Below are 27,335 nucleotides of genomic sequence, written 5' to 3'. Positions count from 1 at the left end.
GGGGGTGATTTCGCCATCAACTCGTTTCATTTTTCAAACTAAGAAATATATCAAACAATAAAAATCACTTTTTTCATGCCTGTGTCTGGTGAGCTTCTTGTTGGTGGTGAAGAAAAACAGACTGTAAAAGGTCTGACTTTGATTTTGATCATCAGAGGCTACAGAACGATCTGGAAACTACAGAACGATCTGGAAATGTACGAATTAAATGTTATTTATCAGCGGGCGACCATGGATGGAGGGACTTTTACAACAACTCCAATTCAGCGCTCCTGTTAATTGGACTGTATAAACTACCCCGTATAATTAGTACAATAAACGGTCCAAAAAAGCACTTTAAATGCCCACTTACCCCCACCACCCCTTTACCTCTCCACAAAGAACACACACTCCAAAACACCAACAAAGCAAACACACAAGCTGCAATCGGTCAAATATTTGCCCGGTGCAGAAGTGTGGCAGTAGTATTTGCCAGAGTTTCGGTTCTTCCAATCACGGGTCACTGTGAAACAGGTTCAAGCGAACCGCGTCACCTCCGCAGTGGCCTGTGTGTTTATTTATAAAGCGGGGGGGTGGGGTCAGGGCACTTCCTCGGTCTATCTGGGGTCATACGATCCTCTCAACTTGGATCAATAAATGAATGGCGGGCTCGACGGCCACACCATGCAGGACCGGCCCCTGATTGGTTCCGTGCACGGCAGGAATAAACACTCTCAGAGTATATATAATGCGGTATGGAGTAACACTTTTCCAAGAAACTAGAACAACCTCTAGGTAATGAAAAGGGAGCTGCTGTTAAACATCTGAGTACTAACTGAGTAAAAAATAGATAAATACAAAGTTGAGGATGAGGGCGCAAATCCAAAAAGTTCCTCAGATAGTTGAGCTGCTGAAGAAGAAGTCTGTCGGGCTGCAGCACTTCAAGCCAACATCCTCAGTGTGCGTGCTGGAGGAGAAGGATGCTGCGGAGGCTGCACCGTGTCCTCATGCGGCATTCAGAGCGCACAGTTTGGACGAGATCCCGGGACCCACCAACTGGCCCCTGGTCGGCAGTCTGTTTGAACTCCTAAGAAAAGGCGGTTTGACGAGGCAACATGAGGCATTGGTACAGTATTATCATATGTCATCATATAACCATAAACATTCCAAGTGTTTTTTAATCTATTAAAATGTGACCAAAACAGATGTAATCACTTTTTATTTTCCATGACATTTTATAACTACTTGAATCTTTTTTTTTTTCAGGTTGATTATCATAAGAAGTTCGGAAAGATATTCCGGATGAAGCTGGGGTCTTTCGAGTCTGTGCACATTGGCGCACCTTGCTTGTTGGAGGCGCTTTATAGGAAGGAGGCAAATTACCCTCAGAGGCTGGAAATCAAACCCTGGAAAGCATACAGAGACCTGAGAGACGAGGCGTACGGACTCCTAATTCTGTAAGTGGTCTTTCGATTTCTCCTTTATTGGTGCCTAAAATGGCAATAACCCACCAGGAGGCAGACTGAGACGTAAGTAGAAGCACAAATGTTTTAAATTAAAACGCACTTACTTTTGTTTTGCAGGGAAGGAAAGGACTGGCAGAGAGTGAGGAGCGCATTTCAGCAGAAACTCATGAAACCGACAGAAGTGGTGAAGCTCGATGGCAAAATAAACGAGGTAAGACTCCGTTACATAAAGAATATATGCTTTTACTTCTTAGAGTTATCGATGACTGACACCTTCTGCTTGTAAAAACAGGTGTTGGTGGACTTCGTTGGCAGAATTGGAAACATCAGCAACAACGGGAAGATTGAAGACTTGTACTTCGAATTGAATAAATGGTCGTTTGAGAGTAAGTTCACTATTTTTGATTCGATTCCTCGTTAAATCTACAACTGGGATTTTTATTACAGCATAGATTGAGCTGCCGATCATTTTCTCGATTAACCGTCTAATACAGAAAATGTGGAAATTGAAACTCTGAAAGAATCAGGTGTTACCTTTAAACGGTTTTAAAACCAGATAATTTACAGATAATACATTCAAGGTCGGTTAAGGCAAATAAAAAGCGCGAAAACTCTGATAAATGAAGTGAATGTGGGCTTCAAAATGAATCATTATAAAACCGAAAAAAAACCCTAATTATATCTTTGGCTTTCAACCATGTTATTTATAGAAGCAATATTCTGCTATGATGTTTTCTGTCACCTGTAATGTTAAAAAGATAATCATAAACTAAAAGGATTTTGAGACATTGCAGACCTGTACAAAGTAAAAATCTGGCATTCTGAATCTCACTTTTTGCTCTTTTTCACCTCACAGCCATTTGTCTCATCCTTTATGGGAAGAGATTTGGTCTTCTGCAAGAGACGGTCAACGAGGAAGCCATGAACTTCATCACAGCTGTGAAAACAGTGAGTATAGGAGCACTGTAACTTGTAAGAGGGGACAGTTGTAGGACTGAAGCTGGCTCTCTCTGTGAGCCTGTGGAAACTTCGCAGTTCATCAGGTTCACCAAGTGATGCAGCAGTTCAGTGACTAACACTCTCACTGATTTTCTGGGGCAAACCAATACCGTTAACAGATAATAAAAATATGCTTACAAAGGTCTCAGGGTAATGGGGGCAACAGTATAGAAAAAGCTTTGAAAACAATTGAATCAGAGACTTTCAGCACGAGTGACAATGGATTACATCAGACTCCCAATCCTTTTCTCTCTGACTCTGTCTTCTCTTGTCGCTCTGTTTCTCTGTAGATGATGAGCACCTTTGGCATGATGATGGTTACACCAGTAGAGCTCCACAAGAGCCTCAACACCAAAACATGGCAGGACCACACCGCAGCATGGGACCGCATTTTCAGCACAGGTGCGAGTTTATGCCTTGCCACAAAATTAGAAAATTAAGATTCCCCCGCCTGCAGTAATTACTGTCGTAGGGTACTGTTTGTCTCCACTCATCTGTAATGTTTGCACTTGTCTGAGCTCAGTTCCAGTAAGAACATCAATAGGAAAGTACAGACGAGGGTGGGTGGGTGGCAGCGAGATCTGAACTGTGTGCCAGTGTTTTGTGTACTTGGCGCTCTGGTACTCAGTGTTGTAGTAAACTGCATGACCCATGAGGGAGAAATATGCCAAATATTTGTTGTAGCAGAAGGTAGTGGCATAAAGTGATAAAGAAGATTATGCTGCTTCAACCTCTTACAAATATTCACACATAACCACTTATTGTACCAACAATTGATGTTTTTATGTGTTTTCAGTACAGCACCAAAATATCTTGTCTTTAATATATGTCTTTCAGTCAGACAAGTTAGATTATGGATAGCATTTTATGAAAGGATAAAAAAACAACTGACACACTTTCAGAAAACAGTAACGAAAATTAGCCCGAAAACAGAAACAAAAAAAGTTATTCTTTGTTTTATGTATAAATAACTTTGTATGTACTTCACATGTATTCCTTACATCTAGAGTTACAATTAAAGAGGCCTGACAGTTAGCCTTTAATATGTGAGATTTCAAACCAGCACAAAAGCCAACAGAGCTCCAAGAGCAAACAATCTTTTTTTTTTACTATTTTGCCTGAAAGCAGCTGAGAACATGACAGAAAAAATAAAGTAACAACCAAAAGCCAACTTTTCAAGTGCAAACAAAACACATGAGATTTGACTTTAAAATGAGCATGCTTACATCGTGACTGTTTTTGTTCCCTCAGCCAAAGTCTACATTGACAAGAAGCTGAAGAGGAACGCAACCAGAGCTCCTGATGATTTGATCGGTGACATCTTACACCAGAGCAGCCTTTCAAAAAAGGAGCTGTACGCGGCCATCACCGAGCTGCAGATTGGAGGAGTTGAGACAGTGAGTAACATTTTACACCACAAACATATACATTTAATTCTCATTGAGATAGTTAAAATCATGGACATCGCTCTCCTATTTGTCTGGTCATTACAGCTACTTAGCTTAGTATGAAAACCAATGCTAACATTCTGTCCAACAAACATAAATACATACCGACATCTCTAAAACTCAATAATTAACACATTATTTCTTATAAATTTGATTGAAAAAGAACACAGCTAACAGTTAACTAGAAATTCTGACTTCTGAAAGTGTTTCTGACGGCTGACATTAGCCAGTAGAATCTACCTTTCAAGCAACTAAGAACTGGTAGCATAACTGTAGTTTTATAACTGGCCACACAGTGGCGCTACTTAATGTCCGACAGGTTTAGTCCTGGTATTCTTTTTAACAATCGGGCCCCCTGGTGGTGTCACCCAGACACAACAATTTTATTTGTGACAATCCTTTTTTATTATGTAAATTGATGTAGTCTTCTATCAACCTCTTCAGTGAATCTGTAGTCGCCAGAATTTTTCTTTTACATCACACTTTTATATTCAGCTCAGCTTAGTTCTCACCACATGGTGGCAAACGTGCTGCTGAAGTCCTTTGACTGGCTTTAACAGTCACACAGATTAGTGATTTGTTGATCGAGCTGGCCACTTCTACCCATTTTTAATGGCTGCTAGATGCAGAAGGCAAAGAAACATAATGCTGCGAAGCTTTAAAGCCATTTCTGTCTATTACAGCTTTTTGTTTAGTCACACTTTACTGAACAAAAAACTGCAAGCTGCACTTTAACAGAACAAGCATGAGTTTGCTTTTTTAATTTCAACCTTTCACCTACTTTCCTTCAAGTGGTTAAAGAAAAAAAAAAAACCTTGTAAACTCTAAAACAAAAAGGTGCTGCAGTTTCAGTCCTTCAAAAGCGGAAAATTAATGTAGTAGATGTAACTGAGGAGCCTTTGAGGAACCCAAAACATTCCATAGCTCCTTTCAGGACCCCACTGATGAATGCACTTAGCGTAGCTGCCTCATTTAGAGACATCTCCTCACTACCTCCTTATTTCAATCTCTGTCTCTGTCTCTCTCTCCTCCCTCTCTGTCTTGCTGTTACGTTTCTCAGACCGCCAATAGCATGTTGTGGTTTATTTTCAACCTGTCACGAAACCCCAGCGCCCAGAAGAAGCTGTTGCAGGAGATCAGAGAGATCGTGCCTCCTGACCAGGATCCAAGTGGAGAGCACATCAAGAATATGCCCTACCTCAAGGCCTGCCTCAAAGAGTCTATGAGGTACATTAACACTGATGGTTATATTATGAGCAGCGGTGTAGTATCTAATCTTCCTCTCTGAAAAGTGCCAAACATACTCTGTTAATACAATTAAATACATTTAGAAATCCAAACGATACACCAGTTTAACTATAGACTGGTTAAATTTAAATATAGTTATAGAAAATCTTTTTCTTTAATAGGAGTTTGGTGCAAGAGTCACACAAGCAAAACAAATACGACAAATACAAATAATCTCCATTTCCTATTAAATGAATGAATTAGACACCAGTTAAACAATCAGTTTTGTTTAGTTTTTCCCAAGCAGTAAATCAGACTTAAATCATAATTTTGGCTCGTACTACAGAGAGATTAAGAATGAAAACTCACACGCATGACTGCCTCAAAAACAAGCTCCGTGAGATGTGGTGGCATGACCAGCAACAACAAGCTTAAAGTCTACCATGTGGTCACATTTAAATTGTTTCCTAGCCCTTGTAGGTTCTCCTTCGGTCTCCTTTTGAAGTCACAAGTTGTCTAACATTTCATTTAAGTCCACCAACATAACCACATCACCCATGGAATGTACTGTACAAGCCCCCCCAACTGGAGATTATATCTCACCTTATTTTACCCTGTGAACAATGCCGGAATATGTTTATCTCCTGTTAAGCAGCTTATACATACTGTAGTATGAGTATGGTCACTGTGTCATAATCTCACATGTATTTTTTGTCTAATTCCTACAGGTTATCACCATCAGTTCCATTCACAAGCCGAACCCTGGACAAGGACACTGTGTTGGGGTATTATGCTATTCCCAAAGGAGTAAGTGGCTTAGACAGTAGTCGTCATACACCTGACATAAGCAGATTCCATTCTTGTGAAAATTTACATTTGACTGATGTCTAAATGAGTTTTTTTTAGAAAGAAAATCTGTTCATGTTCTCAGGCTTTAGTCTCATTATCTACTATACTGCGTCGTTCATCTGTAAAATAGGGACAAAACCAAAAACTTATACTTTTTCCTCCATTCACAGACAGTGTTGATGATTAACAGCCATGCACTGGGCTCCAACGAAGAGTACTTTGATGATGGCAAGCAGTTCAAACCTGAGCGCTGGCTGCGCGAGAACAACACCATCAACCCCTTTGCCCACGTTCCTTTCGGTATTGGAAAGAGGATGTGCATCGGCAGACGACTGGCAGAGCTTCAGCTGCAACTGGCCATGTGCTGGGTACGATCAGTGACTAAAACCTAAGTGGTTAGCTCAAGATGGTCCTCAACAAATGCCATTATTTGAACAGTTGTTGATTTTTGCTTGTCTTTCTTACAGCTGGTCAGAGACTATGAGATTGTGGCAACAGATAATGAGCCGCTTGACGTCATCCATTCAGGGCTTTTGGTTCCCAATAGAGAATTGCCTGTCGCCTTCATCAGGAGATGAAGTAAGAACAGTTTTAAATTTCTAGACTGCTTAGGAATTAGTCAAGATGGAAGTGGCACAAAGATTCCCTAAATCACTCTGGCTGGCTACTGTTTGTAGCTTTATTTTAACAGTCTTATGCAGAGCCTGTTTGGACACAGCGTAATCTATGTTATTCTGGGAAGCTACAATTTCCAGATGTTCCCTAAATGCCTCACTTGCAGGCAGTGAGTTGCAGCCAGAACAAACAGAAACACACATGTTGAGATTCAGAGATGTAGACATGATATCATACTTTACATCTAAGTTAGACAACTGTAACTATGAATCTGCCAAATTATATTTTTATTTCCATTTCCATCAAGTTCAGAAGAGCCCTAATTGATCTTTTCTTCCCTTCCAGGCTCTAAATTCAGCTCTTCCGGACTGAGCGACAGAAAGGTGATAACTTTGTTGCTTGTCCCAGTGGTCCAGTGACTCCCTGCATTGCTGCTCTGTAAATAAAATACAAAACAACAATTATTATAACTCTAATCTTACCACAAATACCTCAGACATATTTAAAACTATGACTGTTAATGACTGACCAAAGTAACAGTTGTTATGTACAAAGTGAATATTGTACCAAGGCAGCTGTCCTCAAATCTTTGATCTTAGACATGTAGAATGTAGTCCAAGTATTTTGTTATGCTTTTTATTGTGTATGTGTATATATATATCAATATATATCAATATATATATATATATATTTTTATGTTTTATTGTATATATAAGCACAATTATAATATTGCAAGATTGTACATCGTTTTTTGAAGAGACATATTTTATTCATGAAAACAAATGTATCAAATAAATATATCTTTAAACACACCTTTCCGTGTGGAGTTTACATGTTTTTTGTTTCTCCCACCTTGCAAAGATTTGCTTTTTAGGCAAAGCAGTAATTCACAGCTGTGAACATGAAAATGAAATAACTTTCAGCTGGTTAAAAATTTAGTGAGTTATGGTGAATTTTATAACTCCATAAACATGCATTAAGAGACAATAATATAGCATCTACACTGAAGCACAAGATTTAACATCAAGGTCAAGAAGCTAATAAAAAAGTGTGTTTGTGACAGTAAATATGTTTGCTTTTACTGAGTGGTACAAGTACATAGCAGTGTCTCACATATCCTTTGTTTACAGTTTGTAAAGTAAAAGTTAGGTAATAGTAGGCAATGGACCAAACCACTATGAGGTGCATGAGGGGGAGTGCATCTTTCAAAACTAACAAAACTTATTGTTTTTCACCCTTTTGCTCCGCCCCTGCCATTAAAGTGATGGATTCCTCAAATGCACAATGTGAAAAACATGTTACACAATCCCACAGTCTGATGTTTCAGTGGGATTTCTAGTGTTATGAAAGTAAATTATGAAATTATAACTGAACTTAATAATTATAATAAAAGATCAAGTGAAGTGATTTAAGCACTGTTTTAGTCCCTGTTTTCCCCCCCCACTGTTTTTAAGTATTTCAGATGGGTTAAACAAAGACAGAATGAGCTTACCTATGCAGGGATCAATAAAAAAACAACAACGCTTAATCAACAATCAATCAATAAACAAAGCCCTGAAGTAACATCAGATTTTCAGTATTACACTGCAAAATCTTCAGTTTAATAAAATAAAATAAAGATCCTGGACTTACATATCCTGTGTTGTACTCAGTGCATTTATTTGACAGATCTGCTTAGTTTTCAGGTCAATGTTTGACATAAAACAAAGTACAAAGCACTCTTAAAAATGAAAAATAGTTTTTGGTTTGGCAGCTCCTCAGTAAAAACCTCCATCTTGTCAGGTCTTTTGTCACTTTATGAGTCTTGAGCAGCTTCAGCAAAGACTGATGATGAACTTCCCTTGTAGAACTCCCAGGTGGTTTCATTTTAAATAACTACTTAAAGTACAAAATATTTAAAACTACTTAATATTTCACACATATGCACAAAGGAGAAAAACCCCAATCCATTATCAATCATCCCTCGTGATCCCTCGTTTTGGCTCGTGATCTCATACATTACATACACACTTACACTACTTTTTGTAAATACTTTTTACTCGAGAATAAGGATCTGAGTTCATATTCCACCGATTGCTGGAACTAGAAATCTCCTGTGAGGACGCTTTCTGGACTGAGAAGGCTGATTACAGGAGGAGTTTCTTACATAAAAAGCAATCCATACACATCGCTTCACTTTTTGATTAATTATTTTCACAAGTGCCATGTGCGCAAAGAACTTAGCTGTGACCTCGGGTGATTTCGATATGTAAACCTGAAATGGTTACTCTGCTCAACAGCGATTATGAACAGTCTCAGTACTCAGGAGAACTGATGGAAGTAGAATACCTTAAAAAAAAAAAATCTTACTTTCTTTATGTAATTTTCATGACAATTTTTTCTATAAATCTCTGCATGTAAAGTAAAATACAATATTTCTGTGACTGAGTGTAGCATTAAAAATTCCCAAGAGGTTATGTTTCTTCCTGAGATTGGTTTAAATGACACATATTAATTACTTATGTAAACAATTCAGATAACATAAATTTCACAAATGCAGGCCCTAGTGAGGATCGAACTCACGACCCCTGGTTTACAAGACCAGTGCTCTAACCACTGAGCTATAGAGCCTGGTCATGTATGCCGAGGCACATAAAACTTGATATAAGAGAGGCATATGAGCAACTAATCGCTATGAAACACAAAACTGCTTTAGATTTTTCCTTTCATATTCATTTTTTAACGCCCTTGGCTCTGTATGATGTCATGGAGGAGGAGGAAGGAGGGGTTCCTTATATGGTCATCTCCGGCACACGGCTCTGGCTGGGGGGAAAAAAACAACCCTACCCACCTGCTGCTCAAACCCTCTGCTTGGGAAGCTTAATTAAAGGAAAGAAGGGCACGTGGATGAACTGAGGGTCAAAATAAGATAAAGAAGGATTGTTCTGATTTTTATTTATATCTGAATGATAAAGTACTTTAGGGGAGTGTAAGACTAGAATTTACGAGCTAGAAATGAGCTTAATGAATGAGAGAAACCTTATGTCGAGTAAAGTGTGAATTGTGGTTGCTAAATGTTCATCTGCTTTATAACAGGAAGTAGAGCTGTCAAAACCACAACTACAGTAAGTTTATGTCAAAGTGCAGCAATCAATATATTTACGAACGTCTCAAAGTCAAGTTGAGTTAACTTGAACAGCAATTTAAAAAAAAAAAAGGGTGTTGGCGGTAATTGTGCAATACGGCCACCTACTGACCAGAGATTGTAAGTACGATTTTATTGGGGCTAGGATCATGGAGAATCGTCTAATTTTCACAGATTTCTCCAACAAAAAATATCGATATGTGATTTCATATTACACATATTTGATAATAGCTGCACATAAGAACAAAAACAGGTAGAGTTAAAAGAGGTGTGTCAGTCGTAAATTTTATGGTGCCCAGTTGAATAAAATCTTTTGTCTCCGAAAAAAAGATAACTAGGTCGAATACGAAGGAATAAAAGGTGCATTTAAGAAAAGAAAAATGTGTAAAAAAGAATCCGACTTTTATGATTTGATATCAGCAGACGTTATAGATTTTATATCTTAGAAAAAAAATCAGCCTACCTAACTTAGACAGGAAGAGATGAGGCCTGCTTGTCATCATCAGCAGTGACAGGAAGCGTCTGACACCGCTCGTTTTTTTCACCTCGCTCAGTTAGATGTTTTATTTGCGCAGTTTCTAATGTTTTGAACGCATCTGTGAAGTACTGTAACTTCGTCCGTTGCGTTAATTATCCACGCTGCGCCTTAATTAAAGTGACGATTTATTTGAGCAAAAGCTATTACAACAGTTACGTTCGTCGGGATTCAAACCTGTTTATTCCGAGCTGGAGATGACTTCTGGAGGTTTGGGGCTCACCGAGGGCCTGGGCCAAGACATAAACCAGGAGGAGTTAGACTTTTCGGACCTTTTTCTGTATAATCAACCGGATTTTTCTGTTGGCTGTGATAAAGGTGTGTATACATAAATTGCATATGCATTTTTCTAAACATAGTATCTTATTATTTATTTATTTTTTTAAAGGCATTTCATGATCTTATTGCCGCCAAGCCCACGTTTTCTCAGCTGAGGATGCGTCTGTAACTACTGTGTTGTGTTTTATTTTTATGAAAATTTAGCTCCCAGACCTTGACATTATGACATTATACACTGATCGATAATCATCATCCTTTTGTTTTTAATCTAAGATCAAGAGGGCTTCCAAGACCCTTTTTTCTATTTTTGAATGGAAAGTAAACAGGAGTGCGACAGATTATAGTTAAGTAGATTCAAAATTAAGCGATCCTCATAGTACCATGAATGGTTTATTTTTTTTGGAATATGTATCTGCAAGCCTCTTCATTTTTGGCATCCTGACTAAAACCAACACTTGTTCAGTATGATAGTAATAGCTTTACTGGGGAGAGGAAACGCAAAACCAGCTCTCGCATCCCCAACATTGGCATATTCTCAATTTATAGATTTTTATTAAGAGAAAATGTTGTTCAAACATGTTTTAGGTAAAAAAAACAAAACAAAAAAAAACTTTAAAGGGAACCGATTATGTTCATTTTCAGCTCCATATCTTTATTTTTGGACTCAACTAGAGTAGCTTTGCATGATTAGGAAAATTTAAAAAATATTATTCACAAAATAATCGTGTTTTACTTTATATTCTGCCTTCATGCAGCGCCTTGCTTCATCTTCTCTCTGAAATTAGGTGTTTTAGGTGTCTCTTCCTTTAATGCCAACTTTTTCTGAGTTGCTGTCCCAAACAAAGTGTTTAAAACCGAAAACCGGTTAGGCTCTGTGCTGAAGCCAGAGCCATGTATTTGAGGTGACCATATTAATCATTAATCTGCTCGCATGGATATCATATAGATGCAAGAATGAAAAAAGTGAAGTGTGTTACTTCATATTTGAAACACTGACTATCTTTAAGTCCACTTTAAGTTACCACATGGTAATAGCAGTATTGTAGTAATCAGATATTCTGACCTGTGTGCTAAAATGTGTCCCTTCTTTGATCAGTGACAGATGACACTGGTGGTCTCCTTGACAATGACAGTCAGCCTCCTCTACTGGTGGTCCAGCCTCAAGATGCATACATCTCCACCTCTAACCCACCAACTTCTAACCAGGACACCTCCTCTCACAGCACCAACGCAGGAAACCTATCAGGAGCTGTGTTTGACACCATGGGGCTGACATCACGAGTCGGTATCCCTGCTCCCAGCCCCAGGATTGAGATCACTCCATCTGGTGACTCTCTCAGTTCACAAACCCTAGAGCCAAGTCCTGCATCTAAAGCCCGGGGATCCTACAGAGAGTGCGTTAGCCCTGCCAGCAGTAATTCTTCCACTGGCTGGGGAGCAGATACTTACTCTCCCTTGGCATCTCCATGTGTGTCGCCATCTAATGTAGGGAGCTGTGGTATGGGCTTGAATCCCTTGGACCTCTGCTCAAGCCTGCAGGGCATCCATACATCCTCTAACCACTCCTCTCCAGGAGCCTCACCTCGAAACAGCATCACGGATGAGACCTATCTCCAACCACAGAATCGTTCTGCTTCACCACTCCCCCATCAGCGTTCCCGGTCTGTCTCGCCGCAGCGAGGCAAACGCTTCTACGGTCAGACCCACTCTAGTCAGGAGGGCACTCCTGTTAAGCAGCGCTCCCGGAGTCCTAGCCCCATCCCATCACCCCACGATCAGCAGGGGTCCTACTACTTGCACCAATACCAGGCTCAAGCTGAGTTTCACCCTCAAGTTCAGACCGCAACCTCTGGCCTGGACGAGATTCTGAATAGCAGTCCAGGAAGGGCCAAAATACAGGACTGTGTATATGGCGAGGGTTACGACTGGGCTATTGAGCAAGAAAAGATGAGTAGGGGTGGAGCTGAGATCAAACCTGAGACCTTCTACATGCTCCCAACTGTGTGGCCTCCTTCTCATTCACTCCATCATAGTGGACGATCCACATTCAGGTGTTATGTTTGTCTTAATTTATCACTTACAAGAAATATGTGTCGTTTTTAATGAGTTTTAATAAGCTACTATGGTACAAGGTTCGTTTTGATTTTTTAAATCTAAACTTCTCTTTTTTGAACTCTTTCGTTCTTCCAGTGGTCTCACCTTGGCTCCACTTCCATCTTTAGAGTGGTCATTTCCCAATCAGACGGGCCAGTATGAGCTACTGATCCAACAACAGCCCAGATCGCATCACAGAGCTCACTATGAGACTGAGGGCAGCCGAGGAGCTGTCAAGACACCAAATGGAGGGCACCCGGAGGTTCAGGTGTGGGGATTCATATGTAGATACAAGAAAGGAGAGGAAACGAACGCGTGGTAGTTGTACCAGAGAGAGGGAGTGGGAGATTGTAAATGCTGGGGTGATATTTCCTGATAAACGTCTTTGTGTAAAGCTGATACTCATGCAAATATAGAAACAGCCCCATAACATGTCAGTGCTTCCACAATGCATGTGTGATTATTTAGACATGCATTGATTCAATCTGCTCAAATAAACACAGTTATAATTACAAATCAAGAACCCACAAAAAGAGCATATAAATGTTAGTGCATGGTGTCCTTTATTTACTGTTTCTGGAAAGTAAAAAAATGGGCCTCCATTACCAGTTTTCCCAGTCATGCTACACAAATGGATTATGCAAAGCAGTGTTCTGGCTTTGCCAGTTTGCATGGGAATTCTTTCCCACAGACACAAGAGATTTATTGTGTGGTGTAAATGTTTTCTCAAAAGGCATGGACTTTTATGATCTCAAAGTTTATTTAGTTCAGTATGAAGCATACATTTTAACTGCCCTTGTTGCTGTCACCAGCTCCGTGGCTACCAAGGCACATCCGCACTGGCGCTGCAGATCTTCATTGGAACAGCCGATGAGAGGCTCCTGAAACCCCACGCCTTCTACCAGGTCCACCGCATCACCGGGAAGACCGTCACCACACCCAGCATGGAGAGGATGATCAACGGCACTAAAGTGTTGGAGATCCCTCTGGAGCCAAAGAGCCACATGAGAGTTGTGTAAGTAAAATTAATGCCAAGGGGAGTCTCAATCGTACGTCACAAATGCCTAGAGTATGTGTCAACATTTCACCACAAGTCGTTCACTTGTGTTTTTCAACCAAGAGAGACCACTGAGGAGATTTAGCACTATAAGGCTCAGAGTGGAGATACAGCAACCTGAGTCGTCATGTGTTTTCTTTTGATTTTCCACTGTGCTAAATCTTTAAATACTACAAGCTATAGCTACTCATCACAACCGCAAGGTTTTCATCTTTTTCCCTCCAAAAATGTTGCTGCTGCTGACAACTGATACATAAAACGCACCACTTCCTGTGTGCCAGAGAGTTTTTCCAAGAAAGACCTAGCAAACTCTGGGTGTTTGCAGCAGCAACCAAAACTGGTTTGATGAACGTGACATATGATGAGTCACAACAGCAAATAGCAAACAAAATCAAAGAAGTTTCTTTTTCCATGAAAATGCCTGAGATCACTACTTTGGCTGCTTTGAAAAAAAAAAAAAGAGCTTTTTACTGACTGAATATTTGAAATAGCAGAGATTGCATCAGTTAAATGTGAAAAAAGACAGTCTGCGTGGACTGTGAAGAAAATCAAGTTTTTTATAAATACGACAGAAATATCATTTTGAGCACTGATTTTATGTCATATGTCTTCTCTTTCATGATAAAGGATTGACTGCGTTGGAATCTTGAAGCTGAGAAATGCTGACATTGAACTAAGAAATGGAGAGACTGATATTGGACGAAAAAACACACGCGTGCGCTTGGTCTTTCGTGTCCACATTCCTCAATCTGGAGGCCACCTCATGTCTCTTCAAGTGGCCTCTCATCCTATTGAATGCTGTAAGAAGTATTTTGTTGCATATGAGCGTTTTCTTTCTTTCTGCTTGATCATGAGAGTCACTGTAGACCCTGAAGCTTTGTCGGCTGCTCTGTATTTTTGTATTTATATTCTTTCTCATTAGCTTTTGGTGGTTGATGTTAGCAAATGTTGGCAAACATGTTGGTTTATATTATTTAACATTGACACACCACTTGTAGATGTATTGCTGACTGCTCAGAAAAAAGGTACTAGCCTTAATGTGAATGTTCTTCAGTCTATAATGGTCAATAGTGCAACTGACTTGGATTTGATCCCACTATACAGTATACTTTAGTGTTACAATGACAATAAAGCTGCTCATGTTTTCACAGCTCAGCGTTCAGCTCAGGAGCTCCCTGCAGTCGAGAGGCAGGACCTGGACCAATGCTCTGTACTCGGTGGTCAACAAATGGTCCTTACTGGACAGAATTTTACATCTGACTCAAAGGTGATATTCTCGGAGAAAACACAAGGTGAGGAGTATTTTTTTTTAATCACAAATGTCTGTCTTTGGTGGAATGAATCTTCTAAGGTCTTCTTTGAAAGCTACTGTAGAAGAGCCACCCAAAGATTGTATTGGTAGTTTGTAAAGGGTAGATGTGGCCCCTGTGCTACACTGCACATTGTTTACTGAAGGGGAGCTTGAGCCAGCAATTACCACATGTAGCCAGTTAGCATCAAGGCTTAACAATTTTGTTATTTTGTTGTTATTATTATTATTATTATTTTTTTTTTTTTTTTACCTGTATTTATACAGGTTATCCCATTGATAGTCAATGTCTCATTTACAAGAGAGAGACATGTTACATAATGTTTAAATGGGTGACTAACAATTGGTATGGTACTTATGACTTTATTTTATTTCCCCTGTAAATTTTTAACATTTTAACAAAGAGGTCTATAGGGACTAACTTGTTTTTGCAGCCACGCTCAAAGGAACTTCAGTTTTAGGCTAAGAGGTTGAAGCCCTCATATGTGATATTATGGTACTTCACAGTTTATAGACTCAGAAAGAAACAAAAAAAATCTCAGTAAAGCTCATCAAAACATCATATTTCTGTTGTTAATCGTTGGGTTAGCCACTCAAAGAAAAGTTCAAACTTGAGTTTACAAAGCCGAATGTTGGTGGTAGTAGTCCATACCCTTTGTAATTACTGTAAAAACGCACAAATAACACGGGAATTTTATTTAAAATGTAGAATTATTCCCAAGCTAAGACAAAAGTGCCAAAAACTGCAGTTCCTCAAGTGGTGCCTTCGAGGCATGCTTTATGTAACCCACTTTAAGTATTATATGTGTTATTAAGGGCAAAAAAATATGGAGGAGACAAAGAAGCAAATTGGATTGTCTACAAAGCATAAAAGTATAAAAAGCACAAACTACTAATTACTAACTTTATTACTTAGATAAATTCAATATTAATAGCTCTGAGCTAAAACAAAATGAAAAAGATGCACATTAGTACAGTTATAATGGGTTTAATGATACACCTTGTTAGCCAAACATGTTAGCCTTGGCTGCTAACTTTCACTGTATCCTCCTGTTCAAATATAGTCCCTTATAGTTACAAAAAAATTTTAAAAAATTAGTGAGGCCAGAACAACAAACTGAAAGTTTACAAACTAATGTGTGGCATCACTGTGGCTATTTCTATCTTTTATCTACAGTCCATAATTATGTAATTAGAAGGATTGTTGACATGTGTGTTCACTTGTGATTTCAAACTTTTTTTCAGATTTTTATTTTTTTTGAGGATTTAAAATTGAGCCTGTGTTGGTCTCCCAGTATCCCACTTACCTGTGTCCATGTACACGTGCAGTATTTGTATTTTTAGATTATTTGCATATCACCCAGGATAACTCAACGTTCAGTGACGCACTTCTTCCTCCAGCCCCCACATCTACCTTTGATAAAATTAACCATTAACTTAAACATTTACTGTTTTGCTGGCAGTAGCAACTTTTATTTACTTCTAAATGGAAATTTCTCACCTCGTCACTGCTTGTTCTGCCCACACAAAATTGTAGGGTTACATAGTTTGAGAGAAGGATGGGTACAACTGAAAGCATGTAAAGCCTCCTTGTTGCTTGGCGTGGGGTTTTATGCAACAGGATGTGGTTAGACAGACTGATAAAGACTAAGACCCAGAGCAGAGGCTTTGTGTTTTTCACTGTGTGGGTAGAAAGCAGAAACAGCAGGTAAAAACTTTAGATGGGAATGAAACACTAAACCAGACATAAAAGAGAACCCTGTTTTCCACTGTCTGTGACAAATGTGCTTACTGTACTGTTAATAAAAGTCCTGACATATCATCTGATTGCTTGAATTATTGTTTCCAGCTGATTAAACTTGTAGAAATTGTTTGTTTTTTTGCTACATTTTTGGTTTCTACAGGATTCTTTGCCACTTCACCACCACATATAATTTTGTGGTAAAAAATAAAACTACTCTCAGCAGCTTGTGAGCCTGTAGTAAGATGAGTAAGATGGTAGCAATATCTGCCAGCCACCTCCAAAGCCATAAAATAGTCCAGCACATAAACCACAACTCTTTTGAATGAAGCAAATCAAATATAAAATGCTATTTACTGAGCTTTAGAGTCTTAGTGATGCAGTCAGTAGACCAAGAGTAGACCACGCTGTTTAGCCCTTATGCTAAATTAAGCTGTGCTAAAAAACAAACAAACAAAAAACAACAACAACAACAACAAAAAACCAGATAACATATATTTTCCAAAATGGGACTCAAACCTGCAAAAACTATTCCTTTTAATTTCAGATGGACAGCAGATCTGGGAAGTGGAGGCCACTGTGGACAGAGATAAAACTCAAGCTGTAAGTTAACTTCCCTTTTACTGACACATAAACTATGATGCACATTTTGTAAGATGCATGCTAAAGTCATTTGTCTGGTAACTGTACGTGCTCAAAACAGAAATCAAAATGTAAAGCCCGTGTCTTCAGTTTACTGAGTACATGAATGTGCTAATCGCATATCATCGTATCATAAAAGTGTTATTTCTTGTACTAATTTTGACCTGACAGGTAGAGATTTGTGCCAGCTGACTCGTGACCTTTTTTCTCATTCTATCAATAGAACATGCTGTTTGTTGAAGTCCCTCCATATCGAGACCGGAGCATTTGCCAGCCGGCCAAAGTCAACTTCTGCGTCATCAATGGGAAAAAGAAACGCAGTCAGCCTCAGCACTTCGTCTACACTCCTATGATAGGTGTATATCTCTTAGTCATCTCAGCTCTGTTATTACGGAGAAAACAGGCGTACCTCCTATGTTTGAGAAATAGGAAGGTGATTCAAGTGTCAACATTTCCCAGCCTGGATTTGAATTTGAATTTGAATGTCAGCACTGGAAATCTTATTATTACCTTGTCAGCATAATGTAACCCTGCATGTGAAGTAAAATACTATATTAATCCCATTTTGGGGAAATTCTTCTGTTACAGCTGTTGAAATAACATTAATAATAGTAATCTGTCAGATATCTTTCTGCGGGAGAGATATATTGTATTATAGCACTACATAACTTATGCTAGCAAATAATGACAAAAAAACACCATAAAAAAAACATAAACTGACTTTGATGTTGCTAAAAGAGGCAAATGTGTGCTAAGTCATCCATCAGCGATGAGAAAAAGCAAAAGAAAAGTTACAGGAAATTGCAAAATGTTAGTTAGATTAAATCTGACAGTTCTAAAATTTTAACCCCAAAAGTAGATTAATGCAGTTACAAACTTCTGATATAACACTCCTGTTCTGCAGTTTTATCAGAAATCAGAAGTTAATCAGTTATAGCAGCACGCTGACACTGCAGCCACAACAGAGACTGCGTAGGGGTTGGGGGCAAATCTTACTTCTTCTCAAAGGGAAAAATAGTTTTCCTTTTTAACGCCTACATGTGATACCCACGTTACAGCGCCGACACACTCTGGCTAATTTCAAAAAAAGGCTTTTAGTTTATTGGTTTATATATATATATATATAGATATATATTTATAGCTTTTAGGTGAAATGAGGCAAGATTATTAAGAAGTAGAGAAAGAAGCGTAACATCATTGCAGCTGACAATTTAAAGCCATTTCAATCTACACTGATTTATACTCCAGCCACTGGTTATGAAACCTACATGTGTTTACTATCACCAGACCTAAAGATGACTGGAGATGCAATGACTTGTTTTTTTTAGGTCACACAATCACTGAAATAACTCGAGAGCTTCTAAATACGCTGGCATTAATGTTCCTTTTGTAAATATCTTCTTCCCATTTTATACTAGCTGAGTTGCTGTGACATTTCAGTTAATATACTGTATTTAAAGTCTCAAGAGAACAGTTTCCAGTAAACTTGGTTTCACCTTGTCTAATAACACAATACCTGCAAAAACTACTGGCATTTACATCATCCCTATGTTTACTCTGTAAATAGGAAAGTAAGTACTAATCAGCAAATGTTAGCATGCTAACATGCAAAGTAAGATGACTGTGGCTGTTTGTTTATACTGGTCTAGTGACAGACCTGCATTGTTCTCTCACTCTCTGAAAAATCTAATAATAATTGTTTTTATTTTTCAGCCATTAAAGCAGAACCACTGGATGACTACCAGCTGAATTCTTATGGCTATTCAAATAATCAGTCTCTCTCTGGCATGTCAATGAGGTCTCTGTACCATCCCCTGGAGCAAGACAACAACCTTCAAGCCTTGAATGTTTCCTCAGCACTTTACCATCTAACCACTGTAGACCCCCGAGCCCACATGTTAACCCCAGATCAACTGGATGATCAACCAGTCTATTACCAGTCAAGACCTGGCACTCTGGTCAACAACCCAGTGCTGTACCACACTGGGAATCAGCGTTACAGCAACTGCAGTAGCGCTTTACTAGGTGGTTCCCCAATGGCTCCGCATCCAGCCTCTGCTCCCAGCCAGTGTGTCAGTGCCAGAACCCCTTTGCCCAAATTGGGTGAAGGTCCTCAGGTTGGTGATTCGTTTGACCCTTATTCAATGTCAAGTAATCATGGTTACATGCAGACAGCACTACCACTAGGAAAGTCGCCACCTCTGAGATACATTCAAAGTCAAGTCCAGGCAAAGGTTGGAAGTCGGGTGGACCCAGGTGGGCAGCCTCTGGCCCAGATCGCCCCTGCTAGAGGAAACCATGAGGAACGAGCTCCAGAGAAAATCATGATCAAACAAGAGAACCTCAGTTATGCCTATCTGGAGGATGGTGAGTATAATGTTATGTACTGCTTGAATGCTTGAATGCTTGAAGTCCTCCTGACATTTTTTCCACCATGGAATTATGCCTGACAGTTTTTTTTAACCTTTCCATCGAGAATTCCCACTTCACCCAGGAATGTCGGCAAGGTTTAATCCTTTCTGAATCTTTATATATGTAGTTTTTTTTGTTTGTTTGTTTTTAATATATTTGCGCACAGATAAGTCAGCCATACTTTGGGAAGGGACTGAACAAAAATGTTTGCTGTTATTGTGTTTATAAATTTAATGATTCTTTGTCATGAGGATAAGCTTTTCACCCCCACCTCCGAGTGTAACCACTGTGATATAAACACATTATTAAAAAAGTGCATACAAGGTGCAGCAGTTAGGTGAAATACTGAAGCCTTGTGTTTGTGGTCCAATTTGCAGTGCATACAAGCATATTGCAACTGTATGCTTGCAAATCCTGCGTTGTGGTTTTCTTTAGGGCCTTTCTCTCCACTTTCCTGTCTGTTTCAGTCTTACTTTCACTGTCTCATTTCACACACTCATGCAAGCACACACGCTTGTTAAAGTATCACGGGCTCACTTGAAACTTGGTATGACCCAAAGCACTTTCCTTAGAGTTTTTGCTGTGTTTGTAGATAATGAATGGGGAAACAAGCAGCAGCACTGCTTTGAAGCAACCTGACCTGCTTTGCTGTGGAAGAGTGTTTATGTTTACACATCCGTAGCTGAGGGAAGATACAGAAAGTACATGGTACAGGCAAATACATGCGGATACATTTACATCCATGGTTAAAAAAATAAATAAAAGCACTTTGTTCTTGTCTCTGATGTAGACTTTACATTTGGATGTTGTTTCTATCAGAGGTAAGGATGTAACATCCTGAAATCATTGATAAGTGTCGATAAACCCATGTTGCGTAACAGAGAGATCTAGTGGACGTAAATATAACTGCAGCCATGCAAAGTCACGATTAGACTGATTTATGCTTAAAATTAGAACATTTTTGGGGAGGACTGATGGCTGAGGCCTCCAGAGTGCAAACCACGACCCACAACATTCTTTCAAGTTCAAGTCTAGTTGAGGTCTTTTGTTGTATTTCCCACAACTCCCCATCCTTTCCTGTTATTCTCTACTATCTACCTTTAATAAAAGCATAAACTGCCCCAAAAAGTCTGACTATGGCAACACCTGGTGGTGGGAACAAATAAGGCACTTAAGGTCCTCTCACCCTTCAGATCAAACTTGAGGTTTGTTTTAAGAATTTAAATCTTTGCAATTGGGCTTTAAAAACACTATCTATCTATCTATCTATCTATCTATCTATCTATCTATCTATCTATCTAGATATATATATATATATATATAGATATAGATATAAAAACACCCAGCACGCCCCTGCGGGCGGTTTATCCTTCAAGCTCGGGTCCTCTACCAGAGGCCAGGGAGCTTGAGGGTCCTGCGCAGTATCTTAGCTGTTCCCAGGACTGCGCTCTTCTGGACAGAGATCTCCGATGTTGTTCCCGGGATCTGCTGGAGCCACTCGCCTAGCTTGGGAGTCACCGCACCTAGTGCTCCAATTACCACGGGGACCACCGTTACCTTCACCCTCCACATCCTCTCGAGCTCTTCTCTGAGCCCTTGGTATTTCTCCAGCTTCTCGTGTTCCTTCTTCCTGATATTGCTGTCATTCGGAACCGCTACATCGATCACTACGGCCGTCTTCTTCTCTTTATGGCAGAAGAAGACGGCTCGCAAGTTCGATTCCTGCCTGGGGCGTCTGTATCCAGTAAGGGTCCTAAGGCTAGACCCCCTATGCTAAGCGAGCCTACCGCAGACATGAGCGAGACAGATAAATATGAAGGCATGCCGGCTCGGACGTCGCCCGGATCAACAAGGTCCGCGTCAGGTGTTGAGGAACCAGGGCACCCTGACGAAAAGTGGGCTACTGGAACAAGAAGGCATCGGTGGGCAAGAGACGAAAACAGGGCGTTGTTGGAATGCTACTACGCAAGTAACCCCGGCGCAAGGAAGGGGCTACATGAATAGGATGAGGGACCTATGGATATATATATATATATATATATATATATATATATATATATATATATATATATATATATATATATAAAATCTGCATAGCATTTAAGAATAATAGAAATAAGCAGCTCAACTTGCATTTTTGCTGCAAATATGAAAGTTCTTAATCCCTCTTTTCAATGTTTTCCAGTGAATGACATCATAAGAAGAGACATGAGAGGCCACAATGGAGAGTGATCATGCTGATCTGAAGCCACTCAAAGTTTAAGCATAATCTGTAGACATCAAGAACAAGAACAATAAATCTTCAGTAACTGTAATTTAAGCGAAACGATAGAGACTGATCCGTTATATACCATATTTCTGTACAACTTTGAAGGGTCAGCTCCATTTCCATTTTGTTATCATATATTTCAGCCTTAGTAACAATACTGGATCATATATTCATTATACTCTTTTATTTTAACTTGTTTAACTTCTTTCTGTTTATACAGTTGTAAAATTGCTCGTTGTAAGCTTGTAGAAAATTTTTTATATTAAACAAATCCTTTGTATATATATATATGGTGTTTGAGTGTTGACTTACTGACTGTAATCATTTTGTTACATATAGGAAGCAGAAGGAACTAAATAATAAATGTGTACCTTTTTTAAGTAATAGAAAATACACAGCACTGTGCAAAAGCCTTGAGCTAGCCCTCATTTCTATATATTTTTGTAGGAAACTGAAAAACAGGTGAATTTATTGAAGCATACAAACATAAATGTAAATACAGTATATAAGGCAAAAACAGAGGTTGCACAGTTCTAATCAGCTTGAAAGAAAGTCAATATTTGGTATGATCACTTTTTTTCCTCAACACAGACTGAACTCTCTTAGGCAGCTTTCTTGTAGTTTCTTTAATTAGTCTTCAGGAAAAGTTCTCCAGGCTCGTTGAGTGGCATCTTTTACTGCCTTTTTGTTTCATTCTCTGCAAAGATAATTTCAAGCTGAATGTTTAAAATATTGTTTTAGATTTATTTCGGGTTTAATTATTCCATTATTTGATTGTAAACAGGAAAGCTATTTTGCAATGTAGGTGGCAGCAATTAAAAGGTATTAAAAGCATTTTGCATCTGAACTCACGTATTAATATCATGACTCACATTTTGACTGTCTCCTTTTTACAGAAGTAAATAAGGAGAAACCTGATGACATAAAACGGTTTTAATAACCGTTGCAATAGAAAGAGGGAAAACGAGAGTGTGAAAGGACTCATTCGTGCTCATATGAACTTGGAAAAACTGCATAGAAATGCAGTAATACTACATGCAGCGATACTAAAAAGCACACTTGAGAGAAAATATTGGCGGTAATTATCTTGATTAGCAACACTTATTAACTTTTACGCTTCATCTTTGAGGCGAGGCTGTAAAATATTTAGTGGGTGAAAACCTCTCGAGTTTTTTGGATGGAAACTTATTTCCTGTAAAGCAGTGGCTCTAAAACAGCCATGCATCATCGCTGGTGAAGCACAGAAACTCTGCTTGGAGAAAAAAAGAAGCGTTTGCCACCTTGATGACATTTATTTCACCAAATTTATCTTAGATTTTTTTTTTTTTTGTCTTTTCAATTTATTTATTGTTCACTGTGGATAAAATCTCTCCGCAAGGATTAAAAATATGAAAAATAAAATAAAATAAATAAAAACTCTTCTCCACGAACGTTAGAGGGTGTTGTTTTCAAGCCAATCCTCTATCGGAGCGGAAGGAGATGGCGGATTTATGATGTCATTTCCGACAAGTGATTTATTTTCTCTCCCTTTGTGAACTACTTTAGCTTTTTTACGTTAGAAGAACTGACTTTGGTGTTTGCATTCCTGTAGCGGTAAAACGAGGCAAGTACTTCCATCACTGGTGAGCTTTTTCCCCCCCACTTTCCGCTCTCGAACACTGTCTTGCCAAAGTGCTTCGCTACATTGTAACGCTGTGAGTGTGTGGTAGCTAGGCGTATCCACAATAAAGTAAATATATAAAGTAAGCATGAAATGCGTTTATGTTTTAGTCCGTTTGAGTACAGTGGAGCAGAGTGTCTGTTTCATTCACATTTTTAAGAGAGTCTATTTAAAAAGTGGCCGCTATGAGGCAGAGTAACATCTCAACACATAATCTCTCTCTCTCTTTCTTTTTAATGCACCCTGTCGTCACTTAATGGTTTACATGTCTTTCTTCTACCGTTGCTCACGTTGATTTCACAGGCAGGTCACCGGAGGAAGCGTAACAGAGCAGGGTCATCATGTCTGCAGAACTGGACTTGTCCACTCCAGAGATCCCTGAGCCTACCCTGCTAGAAAGCATACTGCGCTATGGGTTGTTTCTCGGTGCTATCTTTCAGCTTATTTGCATCCTGGCTGTCATCTTCCCTTCATCCAAGGGCCACGAACAGGTGGGTCTTATAGAGAGGTGTGCTTGCTTGCCCATCCTGAGGGGTGTACTGTGAAGGAAGTTCTGCATAGTCAGGCTTTCTTTGTGTTATCTGAGTATCACTAGAGCAGTTATCCACCGGCTTTGGTAACTGTGGTTTTCTGTTGACATGAAAGCCCAACATTTCTGAAATCGTGATCATCAAGCACTCTCTGTGGTCAAAATAAATGTATGCTTCATCTCCAGTTATGTTTATTTTACTGTTCTGTGTGGTTTTGTTGTTACAGTTTATTTCAGCTGCACAATCCAGCTGTGAGGCTTTTGGTGCAAGTAAATGCTACGCACGGCTAAGACTCTCCTCCAACTTAATAAAAGGGACAGTGAATTCATTTCAGTTTGTCGCCAAAGTGAAAGTAAAATTACTGACTGAGTAGGTTGTTTTAGTGATGAATAGCCAACAAAAGGAACAAATTGATTTTCTAATCTGTGTTTTAGTAGCTGCAGTTCCTTCAGTGTAAAAGCAGTAGGACCAAATATTAAAAAAACATTCATACACTGTATGCATGCAAATTCTCATGACAATGGTTTATAACGAGCTTAAAAGAGAGCCATCTTCATCACACTGAACACTCTGACATTAAATTTAACAGAGCTCGGTAACCCATTGATCTCTGCATACTCCTCCCCTCTGGTTTAGCTTGGGGTAAGGTTGGTTTCATTGAGCATCACAGGAAGGATGTAAATAAGTCTGGGCTCAGGTGAAACAGAGAAGGATGCACAAATCAATAGAACTGAAGCACAATGCAGACAGTTGAGTCAAATTGTCACTGTACACCATATGCCCATCCTGATGTTTTTCTTCTCTTTCATGAGCACCCAACAACTGTTATTCTCGGTTGTTACACACGATGTTATTTTTTTCTTCATTCTTAGAATGACAGTATGAGTTTGAGGGGGTAAAAATTGTAGGTGTATTAGAAATACATTAGGAAATGTCTACAATTGCATGCGCATTTGTTACATCACAGTTAACTTATTCTATTCCCATTTTTAAGGAGATATTAATGTGTAATCATCAACCTAATTTACACTTTTTAGGCTATTTTACTCTGCTTTAGAGTGATATATGGTATAGAGGCTGTGCTGTAACACCACACAGATCCATCATATGTCTTTTGTTATGTCACAGAAGAGTTTAATTGATTACATTATGGTTTCCAATGAGTTAAACACATTAACGTAGTTATACTATGGAACAGCTAATGTTAACATTAGAATACTGAAAGTAAAATAATTAAATTTTTATTATATTTTGCCTGTCACATTTAGAAGTTGATCTAAAAAGAAATGCAGAGAAACTGGGCGCCACTTAGCAAGTGTAGTGCTGAGTCTCTTGTTTTAGAAAGTCTGTGAAGACGGGGCTACTTTCACAATCTCCATAATAACAACTGTCAGGAGAGATTATTTATAGACAAAAGCAATTAAATCCACTGTCAAATTACTCTATTTTCAGGCATCATTATCAGATGCACTGATTACTCTCCACAGTATGTCGCCATTTCATCTTTTTTACCCACCAGAACAATGGGAAAGATTACACTCACAGAAACTAGGCTGGCAGAAAATAAAAAGTGCTGAAAAATGTCAGTTTCTTTTGTCTGCTGTGTACAGTATTTGTCTGGGAATTTCATTCAACTGTCTGTTAATACTGCAATAGTTTAATGTAGAGATGGAAAACTGCAAACTGTATAAACAGCATTGAAAATGTATAATACTTACCCCATGTGGATAAGAAGTCAAATTAAACGCACTCTTTATGACAAGTTCAACATGGGGGAAAAATGATGAATAAAATGACATTAGCATTATATTTACTAGTTATACATGAATCAACTGGCTGTCAGTATGTAAAGTGACCTAAATAGCCTCTAACTTGTGAGCTACATCCTTCTTTCAGCTGCTCCAGGGTTCGGCACTCTGGTGATCTGCCTCCATCTCTTCTATTCTGACCACTGGCCACTGCACTGTACAATGTCCATTGCTTTTACTTCTATGCAGTATGTTGTTGTGGATATTTGCATTATTTTATTAAAGTTATGGTTGTAAAATGCTGGACTTTTATCACTATATTTCCATTCTTAAGTGAGTGCCAAGGACAAATGAAAAGACTGTTCCTTTGGAGGTTGTTCAGGGTGCTCTGTGTTTGCTCTGCAGGAGGAAGCCGAGTCCACTGACGTAAAGGCTGCTGAACAGATAAAGAAACCTAAAGGACCAACACCTCAGCCTCGACAGAAACCAAAGAAAGAGAGCAAAAAGAAGCGATAAATATCTGTGTGCATGTCTGTGCGCGCGCGTGTGTGTATTACCTTGAGAATGTGTGTGTTGGGTCATTGCCAACGTTATAAGAATTTCGTTATTACAAGTATAAGCACTAATTTAAAACAATTAAAAAAAAATTAAAGAGGTGTGTTGAATTTGAGGCACAAGAAAAGGACCAACTACATCCTGTTCAACACATTACAAAAACAGCTCATTATCATGGTGCTTACCAACAGTTTATTTAGTTACACACCGTATTTCATTGGTTGTGTTTGTTATACATTTTCTTTTGTAACAATTGAATATCATTGGTTGAATTGTGTGTTAATAACAAGGAAGAAATAAATGTGTTCTGCAGCCATCCACCTTAGCAGTTTACAGTAATTGCCAAACCTCAGTTTCATGTAAAGAAATGAGAAGGACATCATGACCCAGCCTTCTGTATGACAAAACACATACCTTATAAAACTGTGGTTTGGTGTAGTAAATCATAATGCCATAGATGATACACCAAAGTCTCACATTGTCCAAAAGTACTAGGTTGTGTTTTCACTCTAAATTTGTAATACAACGACTGTATGTTTAAATGTATTCAAAATTCCGAGATAAACAGTGATCAGATTTTTGCTAATCGTTGATGCCCTCAGAAAGCCATTTGGTTGGGATGTTTATTACCTCGTTTAGATCCATTTAGCATTTTATTAAAGCGGTAGTATTGCACATATTTTACATGAACTGTCTTGTATAAAGTCTTGATTTTAATCCAAGTATTCCAGACAAATTCTGGCCATCTTGATGTGCATCTGGGCAGTTATTTTTAAATTAATTTTCATTTCAAAGGT

The 27,335-nt window shown here is 38.9% G+C and overlaps 3 protein-coding genes and 1 non-coding gene across 7 annotated transcripts; 3 read left to right on the top strand and 1 right to left on the bottom strand.

Moving 5' to 3' along the window:
* Positions 1-656: 656 nt before the first annotated feature.
* Positions 657-7,232, top strand: cyp24a1 (cytochrome P450, family 24, subfamily A, polypeptide 1). Its single transcript, XM_026166941.1, has 12 exons — positions 657-1,105; positions 1,246-1,436; positions 1,563-1,656; positions 1,738-1,831; positions 2,302-2,393; positions 2,735-2,846; positions 3,696-3,841; positions 4,953-5,119; positions 5,848-5,926; positions 6,139-6,336; positions 6,436-6,547; positions 6,929-7,232. The coding sequence occupies exons 1-11, from the start codon at positions 848-850 to the stop codon at positions 6,544-6,546; spliced, it is 1,542 nt and encodes a 513-aa protein (XP_026022726.1). The 5' UTR covers positions 657-847; the 3' UTR covers position 6,547; positions 6,929-7,232.
* Positions 7,233-9,120: 1,888 nt separating this feature from the next.
* Positions 9,121-9,193, bottom strand: trnat-ugu (transfer RNA threonine (anticodon UGU)). The gene has a single exon. It is a non-coding gene; the product is annotated as a tRNA-Thr (tRNA).
* A 270-nt stretch (positions 9,194-9,463) lies between these two features.
* Positions 9,464-22,309, top strand: nfatc2b (nuclear factor of activated T cells 2b). Of its 2 annotated transcripts, none has more exons than XM_026166932.1 (10): positions 9,464-9,687; positions 11,618-12,572; positions 12,712-12,883; positions 13,428-13,630; positions 14,300-14,472; positions 14,824-14,964; positions 17,270-17,325; positions 17,588-17,720; positions 19,078-19,731; positions 21,962-22,309. In XM_026166932.1, coding segments are annotated over exons 1-10 (2,535 nt in total). In that variant the 5' UTR covers positions 9,464-9,686; the 3' UTR covers positions 22,009-22,309. The 2 variants fall into 2 exon arrangements, with proteins under 2 accessions (XP_026022717.1, XP_026022714.1); XM_026166929.1 differs by lacking the exon at positions 9,464-9,687 and adding an exon at positions 10,214-10,560.
* A 1,186-nt stretch (positions 22,310-23,495) lies between these two features.
* On the top strand, positions 23,496-27,222 carry manbal (mannosidase beta like). Of its 3 annotated transcripts, none has more exons than XM_026166955.1 (3): positions 23,496-23,648; positions 24,009-24,196; positions 26,389-27,222. In XM_026166955.1, the coding sequence occupies exons 2-3, from the start codon at positions 24,047-24,049 to the stop codon at positions 26,497-26,499; spliced, it is 261 nt and encodes an 86-aa protein (XP_026022740.1). In that variant the 5' UTR covers positions 23,496-23,648; positions 24,009-24,046; the 3' UTR covers positions 26,500-27,222. The 3 variants fall into 3 exon arrangements, with proteins under 3 accessions (XP_026022740.1, XP_026022741.1, XP_026022742.1); XM_026166956.1 differs by having other exon boundaries at positions 23,496-23,667; XM_026166957.1 differs by lacking the exon at positions 26,389-27,222 and adding an exon at positions 26,132-26,382.
* The last annotated feature ends 113 nt before the right edge of the window (positions 27,223-27,335 follow it).

This window comes from Astatotilapia calliptera, chromosome 5 (assembly GCF_900246225.1).
Source record: "Astatotilapia calliptera chromosome 5, fAstCal1.2, whole genome shotgun sequence".
Taxonomy (NCBI): Eukaryota; Metazoa; Chordata; class Actinopteri; order Cichliformes; family Cichlidae; genus Astatotilapia; species Astatotilapia calliptera.
Note: the sequence above shows the minus strand (reverse complement) of the source record. Positions and strands in the feature narration are given on the sequence as shown.

Coding starts and splice junctions, on each gene's coding strand:
- cyp24a1 (XM_026166941.1), top strand. CDS start 848: ATGAGGGCGCAAATCCAAAAAGTTCCTCAGATAGTTGAGCTGCTGAAG. Junction 1,106..1,245: donor CGAGGCAACATGAGGCATTG/GTACAGTATTAT, acceptor TTTTTTTTTCAG/GTTGATTATCATAAGAAGTT. Junction 1,832..2,301: donor GAATAAATGGTCGTTTGAGA/GTAAGTTCACTA, acceptor TTCACCTCACAG/CCATTTGTCTCATCCTTTAT.
- nfatc2b (XM_026166929.1), top strand. CDS start 10,440: ATGACTTCTGGAGGTTTGGGGCTCACCGAGGGCCTGGGCCAAGACATA. Junction 14,965..17,269: donor ATTCTCGGAGAAAACACAAG/GTGAGGAGTATT, acceptor TTTTAATTTCAG/ATGGACAGCAGATCTGGGAA. Junction 17,326..17,587: donor ACAGAGATAAAACTCAAGCT/GTAAGTTAACTT, acceptor TTCTATCAATAG/AACATGCTGTTTGTTGAAGT.
- manbal (XM_026166955.1), top strand. CDS start 24,047: ATGTCTGCAGAACTGGACTTGTCCACTCCAGAGATCCCTGAGCCTACC. Junction 24,197..26,388: donor CATCCAAGGGCCACGAACAG/GTGGGTCTTATA, acceptor TTTGCTCTGCAG/GAGGAAGCCGAGTCCACTGA.